The sequence below is a fragment of the Aphelocoma coerulescens genome, chromosome 1 (genome assembly GCF_041296385.1).
Source record: "Aphelocoma coerulescens isolate FSJ_1873_10779 chromosome 1, UR_Acoe_1.0, whole genome shotgun sequence".
NCBI lineage: Eukaryota > Metazoa > Chordata > Aves > Passeriformes > Corvidae > Aphelocoma > Aphelocoma coerulescens.
The window spans coordinates 40,241,909-40,260,542 of record NC_091013.1 but is presented as its reverse complement, the minus strand read 5'-3'; the positions used below and the strand labels follow the sequence as shown (position 1 = coordinate 40,260,542).

The 18,634-nt window shown below is 42.2% G+C and overlaps 1 protein-coding gene across 1 annotated transcript in view; it reads left to right on the top strand.

Annotated features, from left to right (window-relative positions):
* The first annotated feature begins 4,214 nt into the window (after positions 1-4,214).
* Positions 4,215-18,634, top strand: part of TM9SF2 (transmembrane 9 superfamily member 2) — a 29,977-nt gene continuing 15,557 nt past the window's right edge. The window contains exons 1-5 of the mRNA XM_069007942.1: positions 4,215-4,489; positions 9,244-9,311; positions 10,383-10,476; positions 11,181-11,308; positions 17,268-17,397. Of these exons, the coding sequence (XP_068864043.1) occupies positions 4,358-4,489; positions 9,244-9,311; positions 10,383-10,476; positions 11,181-11,308; positions 17,268-17,397 (552 nt within the window). The 5' untranslated portion in view covers positions 4,215-4,357. The remainder of the gene's footprint in view (positions 4,490-9,243; positions 9,312-10,382; positions 10,477-11,180; positions 11,309-17,267; positions 17,398-18,634) is intronic.

Here is an 18,634-nt window from a genome sequence, read left to right as displayed (position 1 = left end):
CATTCAACCTGGACATGTGCACCTAAGGATCCTTAAAATAAATACCAAGGTAAAATCCCTTTTTCCCTTCTAACCGTGTTTGACTCTTAATTTTAAAACCAGGAAAAAGCATCAAAAGTGGCATCAATCCTCACAAACTATAATCCTTCACCTGTTTCATCTCTGAGACATTCTAAGGCATATTTGATGCAGCTGGTGGGGGCGGGGGGGGCGGTTGGAAATTGCTACCAGCAGTGGTAGTTAGCACAGCCATCTGGAACTTTAATTCAGCTTCCACCTCCACCTGATGAAGTCTTCACCCTTACTTCTCATTTTATAGAAAAATGGCCAATCTACCAGTGCAGGGGCTACTTAACAGCAGGGGATTTCCCCCCATATGAAAGACAAATATGAAATTTGTCATTGTTAGAGCTGGTTGCCTCAGGAGAGAAAAAGAATGCACTTATTTACAAAACTCTGTATTTTAGTTGCTAGGGGAGTTTCAGGTTCCAGGCTGAAAACAGGTTATATTAAAAAAAAAAAAAAAAAGTTGAAATGATAATTACTAGCAAAGCAGACATTAGCTGTATCCAGTTAGCACCCTAAACATTATGCAACAGAGCATTATTTTGTTCTTTGGTACTAAAACTGGAACTGAATTGTAATCTGTACCAGGGAAAACAACTGTGTGCTTGTACCTGCTGCAGCAAGGATTATTTGTCTGTTCCACAGCAAGTGGAACAGGCCCACAGCTTGGCTGCTAAGGCACTATAGCGAGAAAAGCAGATTGCAGTGCCCTCAGTCAAAGGAGGGAATATGCTAGAAGAAGGCATTAGACACTAAGCTATAGGATATGAGGCACATTTAGGACTTTGTTTCTGAAATGAAGAGCTAAACTGTGGGAACTGTGAATATTTGGAAGAAGAAGGCACCCCTTGAAGGCCAGACATGAGCAGCAAAATGTGAGAACCACCATAAGAATAGCAAAAGTTATTCACAACACTTTCTAATAAAAAGAAGGGATAGGAGTGACACTTACTTCCTCAGAAGTTTCCAACTTCTCTATATTCTTATCTTTGTATTTTCTTATGACAATAATTTATCAGGAAAAAACAGAAGGTCCTTTTGCGTTGGCTTCTGTTGGTTCATTCATCATTATTCAACAGTATTTTTTCCTGCATTTTATTTCACAGTCTTGCCTAGCCTTGAAATTTCTAATGATAAAACCTGTGATACTTGTTCTTCCAGTACTAAAACCACACCCCCTGAACTTTAACCTATGGCCATAAAACTTGTAGCAGGCAAATTCAAGAAGAGAAAATATCAAGTAAGTTGCCACTGAATTTCTCATTAAATTAGAGAAGATGTGTTTTGCCCAGCTTCAAATTTGATCTCAAGGACCATGGCCATTCCTGTGATTATAAACCGTGGTTATAGTTGCTCCAAAATGACAGGGCCTACAAACTGTTTTTCTATATCACCTTTGCAGAGCAGTGAGGAGGGAGCATCATAGCATATGGCGCCACATCCACAGAAATGCTGTTTGGACCAACTGGTAGAGCACTCCTTAAAATAGGTCTGAGTCAGCAGGTTTTGCAGTCACGAAGGCAGAGCAAGAGGAGGGATTTAAGCAGATCACAAAGCACTTAAGCACACACCGCAACTCCTACTCATGGCGCAGCTTTTGGAGTGTTCTCAAGGAAGAGGAGGATTAGATGGGCAAAGGCTTTTAAATATTCTCTCAGGTGAAGGAATGGAATTAGGCCCACAAAAGTAATTTGCTTGGAATATTAACCTGGGAAATGGGAGATACGTTTGAACTCCCTGGTGGTAGAAAAGAAACTGAACTCGGGTCATTTACAACCTGATTATCCTAACCATGAGTAATTTTAAATAAAAAGAGGGAACTGGGATTTCTTCTCCAGCTGTGTTTGTCATAAGGCTTGATCTTATAATTGTGCTCTTAGGATATCTACAGGATGAGACAAGTAGGAATTCGAATGAGAAAGGTAGATGAACATCTTATATTTTAAATATATGGAGAGTTCAAAAATATCTAATGTATATGCTATAAATTAATGCATTTATCTCAAACTTCAAGAATGGCTTGTGTAATGTCAAAAATTCACAAAAATTTATTAAAATAACCTTACCTAAGGACTATGTTATGTGGTCTAGGTGCTTAGATACTCAACCCTGTATCTGGTGAATTGACCCACCTGAAGCTTCACCCTGCCCTAGACAGGTTGGCTACTGTAGGATTGTGTGATCAACAAGTGTGCCCCCGAAGCCCTGTAGTAAATAGAAAAATAAAATAAAAGATGTTGTGAGAACAAAGGGAATTAGTGGAAATGCTGCAGCATTTACAAAAATAGTTTTTCATGAGAGGGTGTTGTTTGGAGTTTCTGAAGCTGCACAAGCCCAAACTGATGGAACGTGTTAGGAAGTAGGGAAAGGTAAAGTGATAATCTGAGTAATGTCCTCTCCTACATTATCAAAACAGAGTTTTTATGTCTGCCCCTCTTATAGGGTGGGTTTTTTTGTTGGGGATTTTTTCAGTAGATTTTTGTCAGTGCTATACAACAGCAGCTGTCAATGACATGGAGGGAACAGGGACATGGGTTATTCTGAACGCTCAGCTGCAATGGACAGCCACCACAGCCAACATCTGTCTGTCTGTCTGTCTGCCTGCCTCCTCCCCAGCTCCACTCAGCCAGCAGTATGTCTCACCCTGACACTTCAGTCTGAAAACTGTGATGAGTTGTCTACCCAGGAGAATTAAAAAACCCAAAAACCCATGAGAATTAAAAAGACCAAAACCAGACAGGGATGTTGTTTGCTCTGGGTCTGGTATGGGCAGTATCACACCATGGTCACCTGACACCTGGGTCTGGAGGCCATCCTGGCTCCTTGACTACCCAGCCTTCAGGGGTGATTGCTCCCTGCCTAGCTGTGTTGGTCATTATTTCCCCACAAGAGTCCATGGGAAGAGAAGTGAGGAATAAAGACTGGATGATCTATTTTAAAGAGACCATATTTTGCATGAAGTATTCCATATATTTGTAAAAAAAAGTCTCACTCCCCCTCCCCTTCCCCCCTTTTCCGATGGCAACCATATTCTGCTGCATCTGGAGGAAGCTCCTGTTTTGTTTCAGTACTCTGAAACTAACCTTATATTCTAATAATTCCATCATTTAGGAACTCTTGAACTGAAAACTATTGGGAATTCAAGGGTGTTGGTAAGAGGGGCTAGGCATGGTGGTTCCCTCCTCCCGGTGAAACCCTTGAGAATTAAGTAAAAACACAAAAAAAAAAAAAAAAAACAGACAAAATTTATTTAAAAAAAACATGTCATTTATTTTTAAAAAGACAAAATTTATTTTGAAAACATCAAGGACTGCAGGACAGGCACGAAGCCAGTGCAGCCTGACTGGGATCGGTGGACCCAGGCTTTGCTGGGACTGACTGCCTGGGTGCGGGGGCCCCAAATGGCCACTGAGCACCATTCCTACCACCTGTGGACATTCACAGGCTCACTGAATGGGACAGGTGGGAAGGGACCACAGTGGGACATCTGGTCTAACCTCCCTGCTCAGGCAGGATCATCCCAGAGCACGTGGCACAGGATTGCGCTCAGATGGTTCTTGGGTATCTCCAGTGAGGGAGACCCCACAGCCTCTCTGGTCAATCTGTTCCAGTGCTCTGTCACTTTCACAGTAAAGAAGTTCTGCCTCATGTTTAGGTGGAAGTTCCTGTGCATCAGTCTCTGCCCTTTGCCTCTCATCCTACTGCTCGGCACCACCGAGCAGTGCCTGGCTCCATCCTTTGGGCACCCTCCCTTCAATACTTATAGACATTGATGAGGTCCTCTCTTAGATGTCCCTTCCCGAGGCTGAACAGGGAAGATCTCTTCTCCTGTCCTGGTAAGAGACAGTTCTAATTCCTCGATCATCTTTGTCACCATCCGCTGGACCCACTCCAGGAGTTCCTGTCTCTCTCGTACTGAGGAGTCCAAAACTGGACACAGCACCCGGACCGAACGGGGCAGGGTTCACCACCCTTGACCTGCTAGCAAGGCTCTTCCTCAGGCATTCCCGGTGTCGCTGCTGTCGCGGCGCTCCCGGCGGAATGAGCTGCGTTGCCACGGCAACAGGGGCGCGAGACACCCCGGAAGCGAACGCGCGCGCCGGCCCGGCCCCGCCCCCGGCGCTCGGTCAGGCGGCCCCGCGCGCGGTGGGTGACGACGTGTCGCGCGCGCGCGCCAGAGGGGAGCCGGAAGCGGCGCGGCCGCGTCAGGGCGGGCGCGGGGGGCGAGAGACGGAGCCGCGAGCCCGCTGCCGCCCAGAGACCCCTGGCCCCGCCGCCCCTCGACCCCGACATGGCTCTGCGGCGGCTTCTCCTCATCGCTGCCGCGCTGGCGGCGGCCACCGCGCCCGCCGCCGCCTTCTACCTGCCGGGCCTGGCGCCCGTCAACTTCTGCGAGGCCGGCAAGGAGAAGCCCGAGTGCAAGGTGAGCCGGGGGAGCGCTGAGGGGAGGCTGCTGAGGCCGCCCGGGTGCGATGCGGCCTGGGTGTTGTTCCCCTGCCGCGGGGGCTGTGTGGTGGGGTTTGTCCGGAGGGTTTGTAGCCGCCTTGCTCTGCCGTACTGAGGCTCCCCGGCGGTGCGGGGGCTGTGGCTGCGGGGACTCGGAGCGTGGTTCAGTTCCCGCTGTGTTCGAGTTGCTCACGGAGTTGTTAGGGTTGGAAGGGACCTCTGGAGATCATCTGGTCCAACCCCCCTGCCAGGGTAGGGTTGCCTGGAGTAGGTGACACAGGAGCGCGTGTGAGTGTCTCTAGAGAGGGAGACTCCATGACTCCCTGGGCAGCCTGTTCCAGTGCTCTATCCCCCTCACTGTAAAGTTCTTCCTCGTGTTGAGGTGTAACTTCTCGTGTTTGAATTTATGGCCACTGCTCCTTAGAAAGGAAATTGATAAGACAGGGGACCCAGGTGCCAAGCAGAGGTGCTTGGCTGGCTTCTGGCTCAGCTCCGGCCTGGCTGGGAAGTGGCCACGATCCCTCCGAGGGAAGGAGAGAGCTGTCGCTTCATCCAGTGAGTTACGGCCACGTTGGGGAAGTAGGAAGTCCCGGCTGGTTATCTCTTGGGTCGTTTCAAATCCTTGCAGGAAAGCTATAGCAAGTAAGGATGGCAGTGACAGGTCATGCCGAGGGGTGTGTGTGTGATTCTTGGCAGCAGCAAGCAGCTGGTGGCTGGAGCAGATATCAAAGTAAGCACCCAGTAACACTTTCCTTGCTGTCTCTTCCTGGCTGCAGGAACCTGAAGTGTAGGGGCTTCTAGGCTTCAAAGTGTCAAGTGAAGCTTAAACTTACCTTCGTGCCTGCAGAAGTGACGAGCAAAGTTCACATAACCAAATTAGTCACTTGTAATGCTATTGGTGGGGAGAATTAATGTAAATCTCCTCTGACGAAAAATAGTCTTTTCTCCTTTGGGGCACCTTTTGAAGTTGTTTCCTGCTGCCGTCATGGAAGTTGCAGCAGACTGTGCTTTAATACTCAAATGAGAAAGTTCAAGACCAATCAGTTTTATGATCCATGGTCTTACTGCTGTAGAAAGTGGCTGTCTTGCACTTTCTGAGCTCTCAGCTTCTGCACTACATGAAACACTGGTTTGTAATTCTTTAGAATAGGAGGCTGCTTAAACTGTATGCTTTTGGTAAATACCATGTGCTGACTTTATCCTTTTGCTGTCTTGAATCAGCAGAGCCAGGAATAAGCCAAGCACATAATGAAGGCACTTGAGTTGTAGTAGTAAAATATCCTGTGGAGGTTCTTTTATAGGACCACAGAAATGGTGCTTGGAAGGGACCTCAGCAGGTCACATACTGCAGCCTCATGCCAGCAGCATGAGAGGACAGAGAGCACCACTGTTGTCAGCACTAGATCAACTCAGCTCTACCTTTGTTTAAGCAAGCCTTGTAAACATCCAAGCATGGAGCATCTCTCTCCTCCCTGGGTGACCTGTTATAGCGTTGCACCACCCTATTAAGGACTGGCTTTTTTTCAAATACATGCTAAAGCTTTCAAGCTGCAGTTTGTATTTTTTCACAACATCCCTGAAAAACATTGCTATGTTTGGATTATTCCTGTTTTAAGCTTGTAGAAGAAAGATTTATTTTTTTGAGTCAAGTGGACTTACTGTCTACTGTAAGCTACAAGACTACTGTCTTGTAGCTTACTGTCTTTTGATAACCAGCCTGAGACACTTATGGGGTGATCTTTCTCAGATGTCTCTGAATTTTTATTCCTCATGTAACATGTACAAAATGTTTGTCTTCTCCTGAGAATTTATCATTTAATAAATATGAAGTGAGGTACTTGGGTAATGTAAATGTACCACCAGCAGGCAGCTGAATACCTCAACAGCTGTAGTATTGCAAAAATTCTTTCTGAAATTATCCACCTCTTATCAATTTGCATATTAGACATAGGCATATGGAGAAGTCTAAAGCACTCTTCACATGTAATTCTCTCCATGTAGTCTGCAACTGAAGGTACTCTGGTCCCTGGTAAGGAGAAACAATATGTGATCGGATTATTGCTGTATCATATTTATGTAAGCGGATAAAATTAAGCTTTCTTGGACAGCCTTCATTTTTTACATTTCTCACAGATTTCCTGCAATTATCACTGTTAATTGCAATGTCAGTAATAGTAGTGAATTTTCCTCTGCCTGAGGATTTAGATCCACATGCCAGATCTCTAAATGTACCCTGCGGATCTCCTGTCCTCTATTGGTGAGATGGGATGAGATGTTTTTAACAGGGCGTGTAACTAAGAGCAATGAGACTCATGGCTTTCCCCCTTTCTCCAAGTTGCCTGCTAATCTGCTTGGACAAACTCAGTTTGGCTGACTCTTCTGGTTTTGGTTGGAATACCATCAGAAATGGAATGGCATCTGTGCTGACTTAACTAGTAGTTCTTGCCAGAAGATTAAGAATTCTTACTCAGTTTTAAAAAATACTGCTCACTCCAAAAACGATTTGGTGTTGTATGGGAAATTGTTTCTCAAATATACTGTTCTGCAGTAATGCATATTAATCTTAGGAAAATTTGGAGGATTCACATAAATCTCCTCCAATGAAAAGCAGCTAATTTAAGGCCATAGTTCTGTGACCAGCTGAGGCAGTCTAACTCCCTGCCGCTGGGAGTGAGAGATTTTGTTCCTGTCTTCCCCTGGGCAGTGTATTCCTGTCATCTGCATTGACCGAGCTATGTTACTTGGTTTTTTGAGCTTAACATGGCAGGAAACGATCCAACTTTCTGCCAGTCTAGTTTATTGCTGTGTTAGGGAGTTGAAGTGGCTTACAGAATTACGGCAAGTGTGCACTACCCAGAGGTGAGCAGCAGGTCTGCGTGGCTTAGGGCAGGGGAGGATGAGCCTCAAGGTGTGTCTTCACTTAGTGGGTCATGCTAACAGCTCACAGAGCTTCCTACGTCTCCCAGAACTGCATCCTGACTTGCACGTGGACAGCTAAAGTCTATCAGTAAAACACAGTACCCAGCTGAAGTATCTGAGCTACAGATACATGTGGATATTTCCATCTTTTCTTTTCCTCTAGAATTTCTTGGTTTGGCCAAACTTGAGTGAATTTTCATAGGGAGGAAATGCTCTTCTGTTGGTAAGAAAATAGATGGCTTGCTGTTGAAAAGGGAGAGGGTTTGTTCTTGAGGGTTCACCTTCGTTTTGCTCTTCAGTTCTTGTCTGATTACACAGTAAGATAGCTCAATTTGTGTTGTGGTTTAACCCCAGCTGGCAACTAAGAACCACACAGCTACTCACTTCCTGCTGACCCCAGTGAGATGGTGAGGAGAATTGAGGGGAAAAAGTAACTTGTGTGTTGAAATAAGAACAGTTTACTTGAAACAAAGTAAAATATACTCATACTACTAATGATAGTAACAATAATAATTTTAATGAAAGGGGAGGTGGGGGGAATAAAACTCAGGCAAAACAAGTTGCACACTACAATTGCTCACCACCCACTGGTGGATGCCCAGTCCATCCCTGAGCAGTGATCATCCCCTTCCAGCCATCTCTCCCAGTTTACATACTGAATGTGGCATTCCATGGTATGGAATGGCCCTTTGGCCAGTTCAGGTCCACTTCTCCTGGCCATGCTCCCTCCCAGCTTCTTGTGCACCTCCTCACTGGCAGAGCATGGGAAACTGAAAAGTCCTTGACAGAGGATAAGCACTACCTAGGCACAACTTAAAGCTTCAGTTATTTTCACATTATTCTCTCATTGAATCCAAAACACAGCACTGTACCAGCTACTAAGAAGAAAATTCTATCCCAGCTGAAGTGAGGACAGCTTGCTGTGGTACTAAGAACTGCTCTTTAAAGTTTCTTTTGATAAATCTTTGCTGTTTAAGCCCATTGAATTGGCTTGCTGTGCAAGCAGATAACTGCCAGAAGCAGTGTAAGGCAAACACTTGAAATTTATTGGAACTGCAAGACTAGAATAAGGGAAAGGATTTTGAGACTAAGAGGGAAGAGTGAGAGACCGACCTCTCCTTTTCCCTAGCAGCAGGCTAGCCCATCTGTGTATATAGACCAAATGTATATAGACCAAACTAGTCTGAAACCACAGGAGGCTGAATTTCAGGTTCTTACTCAAGAGTTGGTAGAGTTACTGAAATACTTTATAGGAAGGTAAATGTGGGTTTCCTTGCCTTCTCTTTGGAAGGAGATTCTGTTCAAACTTAAAATGGTGTATCAGTCTGAATACTTTGTCTAAATTCTCATAGTTCAGTTTTTAGTTACTATACAGATTAAATTACGGACCATTTTAATTACAGGGAGAAGTACTGGTCTCATTTGCACTTTTCTTCCTGTTCTTTTCAGACTTCTATTACACAAAATTTGTGGTGATGACTAATATGACTCTAACTTGGTACATGAAGCTCAAACGCTGGCAACTGTGCTAAGGATATTATTTTTGTGCATGATTTCCTGCTATGTTGTAATTGGAATGGTTATGTTAGCCTTTGAGTGTTTTTGTCATGTGGTCACTGCTTTTGTGATGGTTAGACAGTGCTTTACTTATGCTCCCAGCAGATACAGTTCATTGCACATCAAGATGTACAATTACACAAATCTTACCTTTTCAGCTTTCCTTAACCTTATTCAAACAAATATATTTTTATATATCCATGGGAATTGAAGAAGTACTTTAAATATAACTGCTGATTATCTCTGCTCTTTCAGTCTGGAATTGAGCTGTTTGTGAACAGGCTTGACTCAGTAGAATCTGTCCTTCCCTACGAATACACTGCGTAAGTATATTATACTGTTCGTGCCATTTTAATTGTCAGTTTTTCCAAAAACATGGATTTAATTTACCTAAAAGTATTATCTACATCTTGTTACAGCGGTGTGCCACTGAGGCATATCTATTTATTTTTCTAACATAAGTTTACAAATACAGAATTTTCAATGAGCAGATGGATGCCTACATTGCTTCCTTTGTCTCAGTTGTCTTTGCTCATACTTTAGTGCATGGATTTATAGGCCCTTGTGGAGGCGGAATCACTGTTGTAGTGTAACTTAAGGTAAAAATATGTGTGTATATATGTGATACTTTACTGCATTAGTTGTCACTGTAGATCAAAGTATTACTGCTGTCTTTAGTAGCCTATGCCAGATGAGTTAAAGTGGTAATGAGGTGCGAACATCACATCATTTATCTTAATGAGGTGTTAAATGTTTTCTTTGTACACATCATAGGAGTGCACAAAATCTATCAGTGCCTGGTACAACTATGTAAAGTTTTTGCTATAAAGAATATTTTGACTGTTAATATTGAAGAGCTTAAGCACCAGTTATGTCTACACTTTAAAGAACACAAATGTGATATATTTAAAAATAGACTGGGAAAACGTGGAGGATGTGCTATTAAATGTGTTGGTGAATAAAACTGTGACAACCTGTTTAATAGTGTGTGTTGTAAGGCAGCTGTCTCTATCTGTATTTTATTTTAGTTTAGTTTAATTTTCCCCAAATTCAAGAATCTGCCTGCATACTTTTTTCTCAGAGTCATTATTAAACTCTAGATGAAGATTTAATTCTTGTCTAAAATCCCTGTTCAAGTAGGAAATTTCTATTTACTCAAAAAAACTTATGCTACAGTGTTCTGAAATAGCTGATTAAGAGATTTGATTGTTGGTTCTGTTTAGTTTATTTTCAAACTGGAATAGTGATTTTCACGCTTCACAGGTTAAATGAAGAAACTGTTGTCTACAGGAGAAGCTGTGTAGTTCCTTTACTTATGATGAACATGTTGATTTGGGGACATTATTTGCAGCTGAGAATATTTTATTCTTTTTTTTATTTTGTCTGTAATTCAGGTTTGATTTTTGTCAAGCAGAAGGAAAGAAGCGTCCATCTGAAAACCTTGGCCAAGTCTTATTTGGAGAGAGGATAGAACCGTCTCCTTACAGGGTTTGTTCTCTGACAGGGGATGTTTTGTAATGTGTGCTTTCAAATGTAACCAAAGGAGATCAGAATCTTGAAGATGATTTTCACAAGGGCTTTATCTGAGAGAGCTTCGGCATCTGAAATTCCACACAATAGAAATCTGTCAGTTTAACTGTAACTGTGTGCTTTGCATCGTGGAGTTGTAGCCTGAAATGCTGTGCAGGTAGTCTTCCCTCTTTGGGATGTGACAAAACCTGATTATTGCTGCTCAGCACTCTTGTTTCTTGGAACCAGATCTGAAAATATTGCAGATGTAAAATGGAAGAATTATAAATAGTGTTAGCTAGCTGGTCTTTTCTGGTGACTGAAGCTCTCACATTCTCCTCTACTGAGGTAGTAGGAGAGAAAGTAACCAATTGAAGCTGCCTGTGACAGCATGGCTACCGTGAGGTCAAATGACTTATCTGGTAAATCATGGCAGAAAACATGTTTTATTCAATAACAAGGAGCTCTTGCTGTAGGGCTCCTACAGTGAGCACAGGAAGGGTTTATAGCACACACCAATATAAAAACCTTCTCTGGAGGGTTAATGTACCTAGCCTCTGTAATTTGTTAGGTGTTTTCAGTATAATAGTATAGGCAATGAAATGAGTAGGAGAAATTGTTAAATACTGATATAAGACAGTTTGTTACAACCTTTTTGCTCATGAGTCTTTCATTTTTCTTAGTTCACATTCAACAAGAAGGAGACGTGTAAGTCTGTTTGTACAAAAACATATGATACCACAAAGCCAGAAGATAAACAGAAATTAGACTTTTTGAAAAAAAGTATGCTACTGAATTATCAACATCACTGGTAAGTTGGTATCAAAATTCATAGATTGGTTAGTGTACTATGTTGGTGATCATTTAGTTTATAATCTCATATTTGCAAGTTAATACAGATGGAACACTAGATAGTTGCACTTAATGTATTCCCCTTCTGTTTTTGCAGAAAATGTTATATTGTTTGTTGTCTTCATAAAAATATTTCCTTCACTAAAAGGATAAGCACTAGGAGCAATGGAAATTAGTCTGGTTTTGAACACCAAGCTTTGTGCTTACTGTAAAATACTGCTGCTTCTTTTCACCTGTAAATGGAGAAATTAGTCCTGCCTTAGCTTGCAAAAAGTCTTACAGGACCTTTATTCTGTTGCTATGGTGTCTTTGTTTTCCTTGAGAGCCCTTGCAGTCACCTTTAAGTGCTGTGTCCAGGAGACAGGATCAACAGTTCTGAAAGAGTTTTATGCAATGTTTGTTTCTCTCCTATGGATATGGAAGGGAAAGGTGGCCAATGGAAACGAAATAATTTTGGGGAACGCATAAATGCTTGGTCCTTCCCTATTCTCTGAGCCTCCCTGCAAACATCTGATTGACCTTGAAGCTTGCCAGGGCTCTGTTTCAGCTTGGACATTGAATCCTCCTCTGATGGGCATTAAGGGTGACAAGGCTCAGTGTGTGTGCTGAATCTCGGGCAGGTTTTCGGTTTCCCAACACTGCACCCACATCCAGGAGCTGTGAATCGTTTATCAGCAGGCTCGGTCTTGACACTGGAAATACCCAGCCACATTATTAGTGTTTATTTAGTGCTTGACATGTTGGTATGCTCTGCCAACAGCAGCTTCCAGGTGCGAGAGTAGAAGGAACAACTTGGGCATGAGTTCCTGAGGCAAGTCTTTGCAGGGAATACATGAGCATCATTAACTGATGTCACTCAGAGGTATGCCCTAATTCCAAATGTGGGCCTCCTGCTTTATGGGAACAAACGTTTCAATCTTCATCTAGTTGTATTTAAACTTTTTGGGTATTTTAGTAAAAATGCACATTGAATGTTGCCACTGTCATTAACTGTTCTTCTGTAATGTCACATTTCATTCCTTCAGTTTTGAAACAGCTGGAAAGGCAACAAGTGCATTTCCTACTGCTCTCGGGAGCTGCTATGGGATATCCCTTTGTGGGGATAAACAGTGGTTCACTGATGTAAATATTTCTGGGAACCTCTTGAAAATTAGTGTAATAGGAGCTTTATAGGTTATGTCAGAAAGGTTCACAGGCAATAGTCATATGTTCAGGTAGGTGAACGAGGAAGTAATAAAGAAACTCTGAAAGGTACAGCTACTTTTGCAGGAATTTAAAGTGTATATGCCTAATGCTAAAATAAGTGGAGCTTCAAACATGCTGGACTTGATTATATTCCTCTTAAATACTGCATATGTTTGCACCACTTTGAATTTCAGTGATGCATGTGAGTCTGGCATAAAGCTTCAGCTTTAAAAGATTGTGTATGTTTTGGTGTATAAATTAAAAATAGCTTCCCAAGGGTATGAGACTTGAAAGAAATTAATTTTTTTTAGGAAAGCCCATAATGTAAGCTGATAGAAACTGAAACAGAACTGTGTAAAACTAGTCATACCAAAAAGTACTTCAGATTGGTTTGGGTTTTTTCCCATGTAGATTAAATTGTTTAACAAATATACTTAATGTATTCAAGTACACTTTTTTTTTAACCAGTATAGCTAACTTTATAGGACTGTTGAGCTTTAAGTAAGATATAATTCTGTTTTTCAGTGTGAAAACTTCCCTTGAAATTTAGGTTATTTCTTAGTTCTTTTAATGGCATTTCTACTATTTTTTTTTGCTCTGCCCACTGCCCTAAAACTTTAGAATCAGTGGCATGAAAAATCCCTGGTTATGTCCGTTAGTCCTCCTTAGCCACAGCTTCACAAAGTGGCAGTGGCTGGATTTTGTGATTAATGATGCGTGCTCCAGGAATATGGTGCAGAGGTATGTTATACAGGGATCAACAAGGTAACATTAAGTGAGGATTCAGTAGAGGGTTATTATCCAGCTTCAGTTTATCATGAAATTCCTGGGGAACACAGATGGTGCAAAGTACTTTTAAGGTTTCAAAAGCCACTTAATAAGATTAGGAATTGACATACTGAATTGGACTCAACAGCTATACTGATATCTTGGCTGACAGTGTTCATCACCAGATGTTCTTGAGAGACGTATAAGAGCACTGTGGAATAGCATATTTGCTCCACATGTATAATCTCTTCAAGTCATTTTAAATTTGAAGATTAACTGTGAAAAATGATTTGCTACTTAAACTATCAATTTGTTCCAGCATTGCTGCTTGAAGGCAGCTCAGTATGTCTTTGCTGCATAGATGCAAAGGAAAGCCTTTATCCAAACCAAGTTTACCAGCAATATGTTAATGTTGCCTTGTTTTGATTAGGAGATTAAAACACTAACAAAAGCGAGCAATCTCTCTAGCATATGTTATGGAGATAAAATTTCAAATATACAAGCATAGAATTGTTTAGGTTGGAAAGGACCTCTAAGATCATTGAGCCCAACTGTGTGGTGGGTTGACCCTGGCTGGACACCAGGTGCCCACCAAGGCTGCTTTGTCACTCCCCTCCTCAAGTGGATGGGGAGGGAAAATGTGGCAAAAGGGTCAAGATAAGGGTAGGGAGAGATCACTCATCAACTACTGTCATGGGCAAAACAGATTCCTCAAATTGGGGAATTTAGTTTAATTTATTACCAGTCAAATCAGAGTAGGATAATGGGAAATAAACCCAAATGTTAAAACACCTTCTCCCCACCCCTTCCTTCTTTGCAGGCACAGCTTCACTCCCAGTTTTCACCACTTCCTCCTGCCAGTGGCACAGGGAATGGGGATTGTGGTCAGTTCATCACACAGTCTCTGCCACTCCTTCTTCCTCAGGATCTGGACTCCCCACACTCTGCCCTTGCTCCAGTGTGGGGCTGCCCCCATGGGAGAGTTTTTCATGAATTTCCCCAATACAAGTCCTTTCCATGGGCTGCAGTTCTTCATGAACTGCTCCAGTGTGGGTCACTTCCATGGGGTGCAGTTCTTCAAGAAGAGGCTGCACCAGCGTGGGTCTCCCATGGGTTCACAAATCCTGGCAAACCTGCAGCAGAGTGGGCTCATCTTTCCATGGAGCCACATGTCCTGCCAGGAGCCTGCTCCAGTGTGAGCTTCCCATGGGATCACAGCCTGCTTCAGGGCACATCCATCTGCTCTGGTGTGGGGTCCTCCATGGGCTGTAAGTGGATATGTGCTGCCCTGTGGTTTCTCCATGAGCTGCAAGGGGACAGCCTGACTCACTGTGGTCTGCACCATGTGCTCTGCTCCTGTGCCTGGAGCACCTCTTCCCCCTTCATCTCCACTGGCCTTGGTGTCTGCAGAGTTGTACATATTCCCACTCATCTCTCCCACTGCAGCTGCTGTTGTGAAGGGTTTTTTATCCTTTTCCTAAATCTGTTTCCCAGAGGTGCTGCCTCTGGTCACTTATGGGCTTGGCCTTGGCCAGCAGCGAGTCTGTGTTGGAGCCAGCTGGCTCTCGCTCTCTTGGATGTGGGGGAAGCTTCTGGCAGTTCTTACAAAAACCTCTACAGCCCCCTGCCAACCTAAACCTTGCCACACAAACCAAATACAAACATTAACCTAACACTGCCAATTCCACCACTAAACCATGTCCCTAAATGCCATATCTAGTCTTTTATGTACCTCTGCAGTTGATGATTCCATCACTTCCCTGCACAGCCTGTTCCAATGCCTGACCACCCTTTCAATGAAGTTTTTCTAATATCCAACCTGAACCTGCCTTGGCACAACTTGAGGCCATTTCCTCTCTTCCTATTGCTAGTTGCCTGGAAAAAGTGACTGACTCCACCTTGAACATCTGCCACACATTTGTAGAGAGCAATAAGGTCTCTCCTGAGCCTCCTTTTCTCCAGACTAAACAACCCCAGCTCCCTCAGCCACTCATCATAATACCCTTCCCCAGTTCTGTTGCCTTTCTCTGGACAACCTCCAGCACTTCAGTGTCTTTCTAGTGGTGAGTGGCCCAGAACTGGACACTGGATTTGAGATGTGGCCTTGCCAGTGCTGAGTACAGGGGGACAATCACTGCCCTGGTCCTGCTGGCCCCAGTACTGCTGATACTGACCTTCTTGGCTGCTTGGGTTCACTGCTGGCTCATGTGCAATGGCTCTGGACCAGCACCCCCAGGACCTTTTCTGCCAGGCAGTTTTCCAGCCACTCTTGCCCCAGCCTGTAGTGCTACATGGGGCTGTTGTGACCCATGCACAGAACCCAGCACTTGGCCGTGTTGAACCTCATGCCATTGGCCTCATAGAATATGGTCCAATGTAATGAATCTAAATCTGGTATAGCTCCTAATTTGCAACTTCACTGTACCCTGTAGTAGGATGGAAAGTGAGTAGGAATTGGCTGCTGCTACTTGAAACTGCAGTAGTCTTTGGAATCTCTTGAAAACCTGGAAACTCTTGTTTTTGTAGGGCCTGTATTCACCCTTTCTATTGTATTGATAGAAACCAATACTGTATCTTTATTTCTGCTGGGTAGCTACTGGTAGGGATTATGCAGATCTCTCCATGTTGTGTGGATAAAGGCAGCACGTACCACTCTTTTTAACCACTGTCTGTTAATGTGCTTTAAAAACTAGTGGTAATTTAGAGGCTGTTCCAACATGCAACAGATTAAATAGTGCTTTGTTTTTGTTGTCTGAAATTATAATTCCTGTGTTTAATTAAGTGTTTCAAAGTATCTATAAGACACTTAAGTGTAAAGATATTCAGTAGCTTGGTAAGTTGTACAAAAAAATCTGTTGCATTAACTTTCAGTGAGATGTCCTTTTTTTGGTTTAGTGATGCACAAAAAGTGGCAGTTGTTCGATGTCTTCATATATGAAGTTTATTAATATACCACTGAAAGTATACCTTGGGCAATTAATGCTGGCAGATACTGAATTTTAAGTCTTCTTTACATGACATATTTTGGGGATTTATCTTTCAGCTAGTTAAAACACTTCATAAAACATAAAGAAATTGGTTTATGGTCTTCTAGTAGTTCCTTTTATGAAGGGACAGGATTCTATGTTAGTTGCCTTTCTCTTATGTTTAAAAGTATGGTTTTGGTTTTGACATTTGTGCTGTTAGTTGTATGTTAGATACAGTTTGTATCTTACTGCCTATGACTTTCTGCAGCTCGTCATGGGAGTGTGCACTTCCACAAATTTGTTATTGAAAGTGACCTATAAACCCCCTGGTTTTAGGTAATATGAATGTAAATATTGTGAGGCAATAATATAAAAGCAGCAGGTTTGAAAGTTATTATTTCCCCAGTTGTTTGGTAGCTTACAATTTTTTGGTAATGCAAATCATCTAAACAAAATGTTGCATACTCTTTGGTAGCTATAAATGAGGTTAATGATCAGGAATTCACTTAAATAGCAAAAAAAAAAAGTTTAAAGAGTGCCATGAAAAATGTCTTTTGCAATGGAAGAGCAGTGAGGAAGCTGGAGGATGAATAATGTGTGATGTAGGCATTTTTGGTTTTAATTTTGTGTTTTGTCTTGAACTTGTCAGTTTTAGGTGGTTTAGCAAATTTGATGCTTTTGGCCATTTTTTAAAGACAAAATAATGAAAAGCTAAATTGTTATGATTTCAGACTGGGCGAGTTTTCTGCTTTGGGCTGTTTTTGTAAGGGGTCTTCATGAAACAGTGCACTGAATGGAATGGTGTTGGTTGAAGAGCTACATGCTTGTAACTCATTTGGAACTTGGATTGGCGATCAGTACAATTCCATGGGTAGTGTTATCCTTGTAGTTAATATTCCAGTAATGAATGTAGCAAAGTTAGATTAATGTTAATCTGGTTTTGTTTCCATTACACTGTGTATTTTGAAAAATTGTGAAGTGTCACTATGCCATTTACAGGATTGTGGACAACATGCCTGTGACGTGGTGTTACGATGTGGAAGATGGCCAGAGGTTCTGCAATCCTGGTTTTCCTATTGGCTGTTACATTACAGAAGATGGCCGTCCAAAAGATGCCTGTGTTATTAATGTATGTTTATGCAATTATATATTTTTAAATATTCCCTTTCTACTAATTTAGAGACTAGCATTTCTCCTGTGTCAGGTTTCTATGGTGAGTCCTTGCTATTTTAAGAACCCATGTTGCATAAAAATAGGAAAGTGTTTTGGTCAGTGCAAGTACCTCAGCTGGAAAGCCTGATCTAAGCCTAAAAACCTTGTCTCTTATGCTGCATAATACAGAAGGGGTCTAAAAGATCAAGGGATGAACATGCACGGCATTTAGTGCATGTGGAGTGTAACAGTGAAGGAAAGCGTGTCATCCTTCATTGCCTAAGAAATTGAAACATTTGAAGGCTTGGACTTTACATTTTTGTGGGATAGAAGTGTTTTCATGGAAGCCGATTTGCATAGGTGTGTTTGTACCTCTGCGTACTTTTCAAAGGTTTGCTTTCCCTAAAACTGGGAGCTGATGGAAGAAGACATAAGATTTCTGCATGAGCAAAGAGTCTCTTGTGATAGACAGATGATATCGTGGTGGAGGTCCAGACAAGTGCACTGAAAACATTATGGAGATAAGAATACAACAGAAAGTCCAGGAAGTCTTTAGACTACCACAGACCTCTTCCATGGCAAGGTCACTGAGAACTTGGAATAGGTTTTTGGTTTTTTTCAAAATGGTTGGTTTTACTGGATAGATTTTACCAAAGACGACAGTTTCTGTTGTTGTCAATTTTGTTTAATTGCCTCCGTAATTAGTTGGTTTCAGGGGCTCCATATAAAAGGATGCATTTATGATCAAATATATAATCTGGCAATATTATTTTAATATTATTTTCGTACTTGCTTTTCATAAAAGGAAAATAACCTTTGAAGGAGTAACTAATGTACTGTAAAAGAACATTTCATTTATGTAACTATTCTTATAATTGGGGTGGTCTATAGCAGGGGTGGGGATAGAACCCTTAAGAGATGCTAACTGAACTTCAGTAGATAGAGTGTTAAATTACTTGTGAGTTTAACAACCTCTTTAGCTGACTAAATTCCAAAGTGATGTTTCCCTTCACTGGAGGTTTGCATTCAGCATCTTGGCCACTGCTTGCCATTCACCCCATTGCCATTCATGCACCTTTGGTTTCAAAGGTGGTTCTGTCACAGAGAGCATTTATTTGCATTGTTTGTCTTGGAAGGTTCTGTTTAATTGCTGAAAAAGATACTCATTTGTTTTAAAATAGCTGATGTTTATGAAATGCTTCTGATAACAAAAG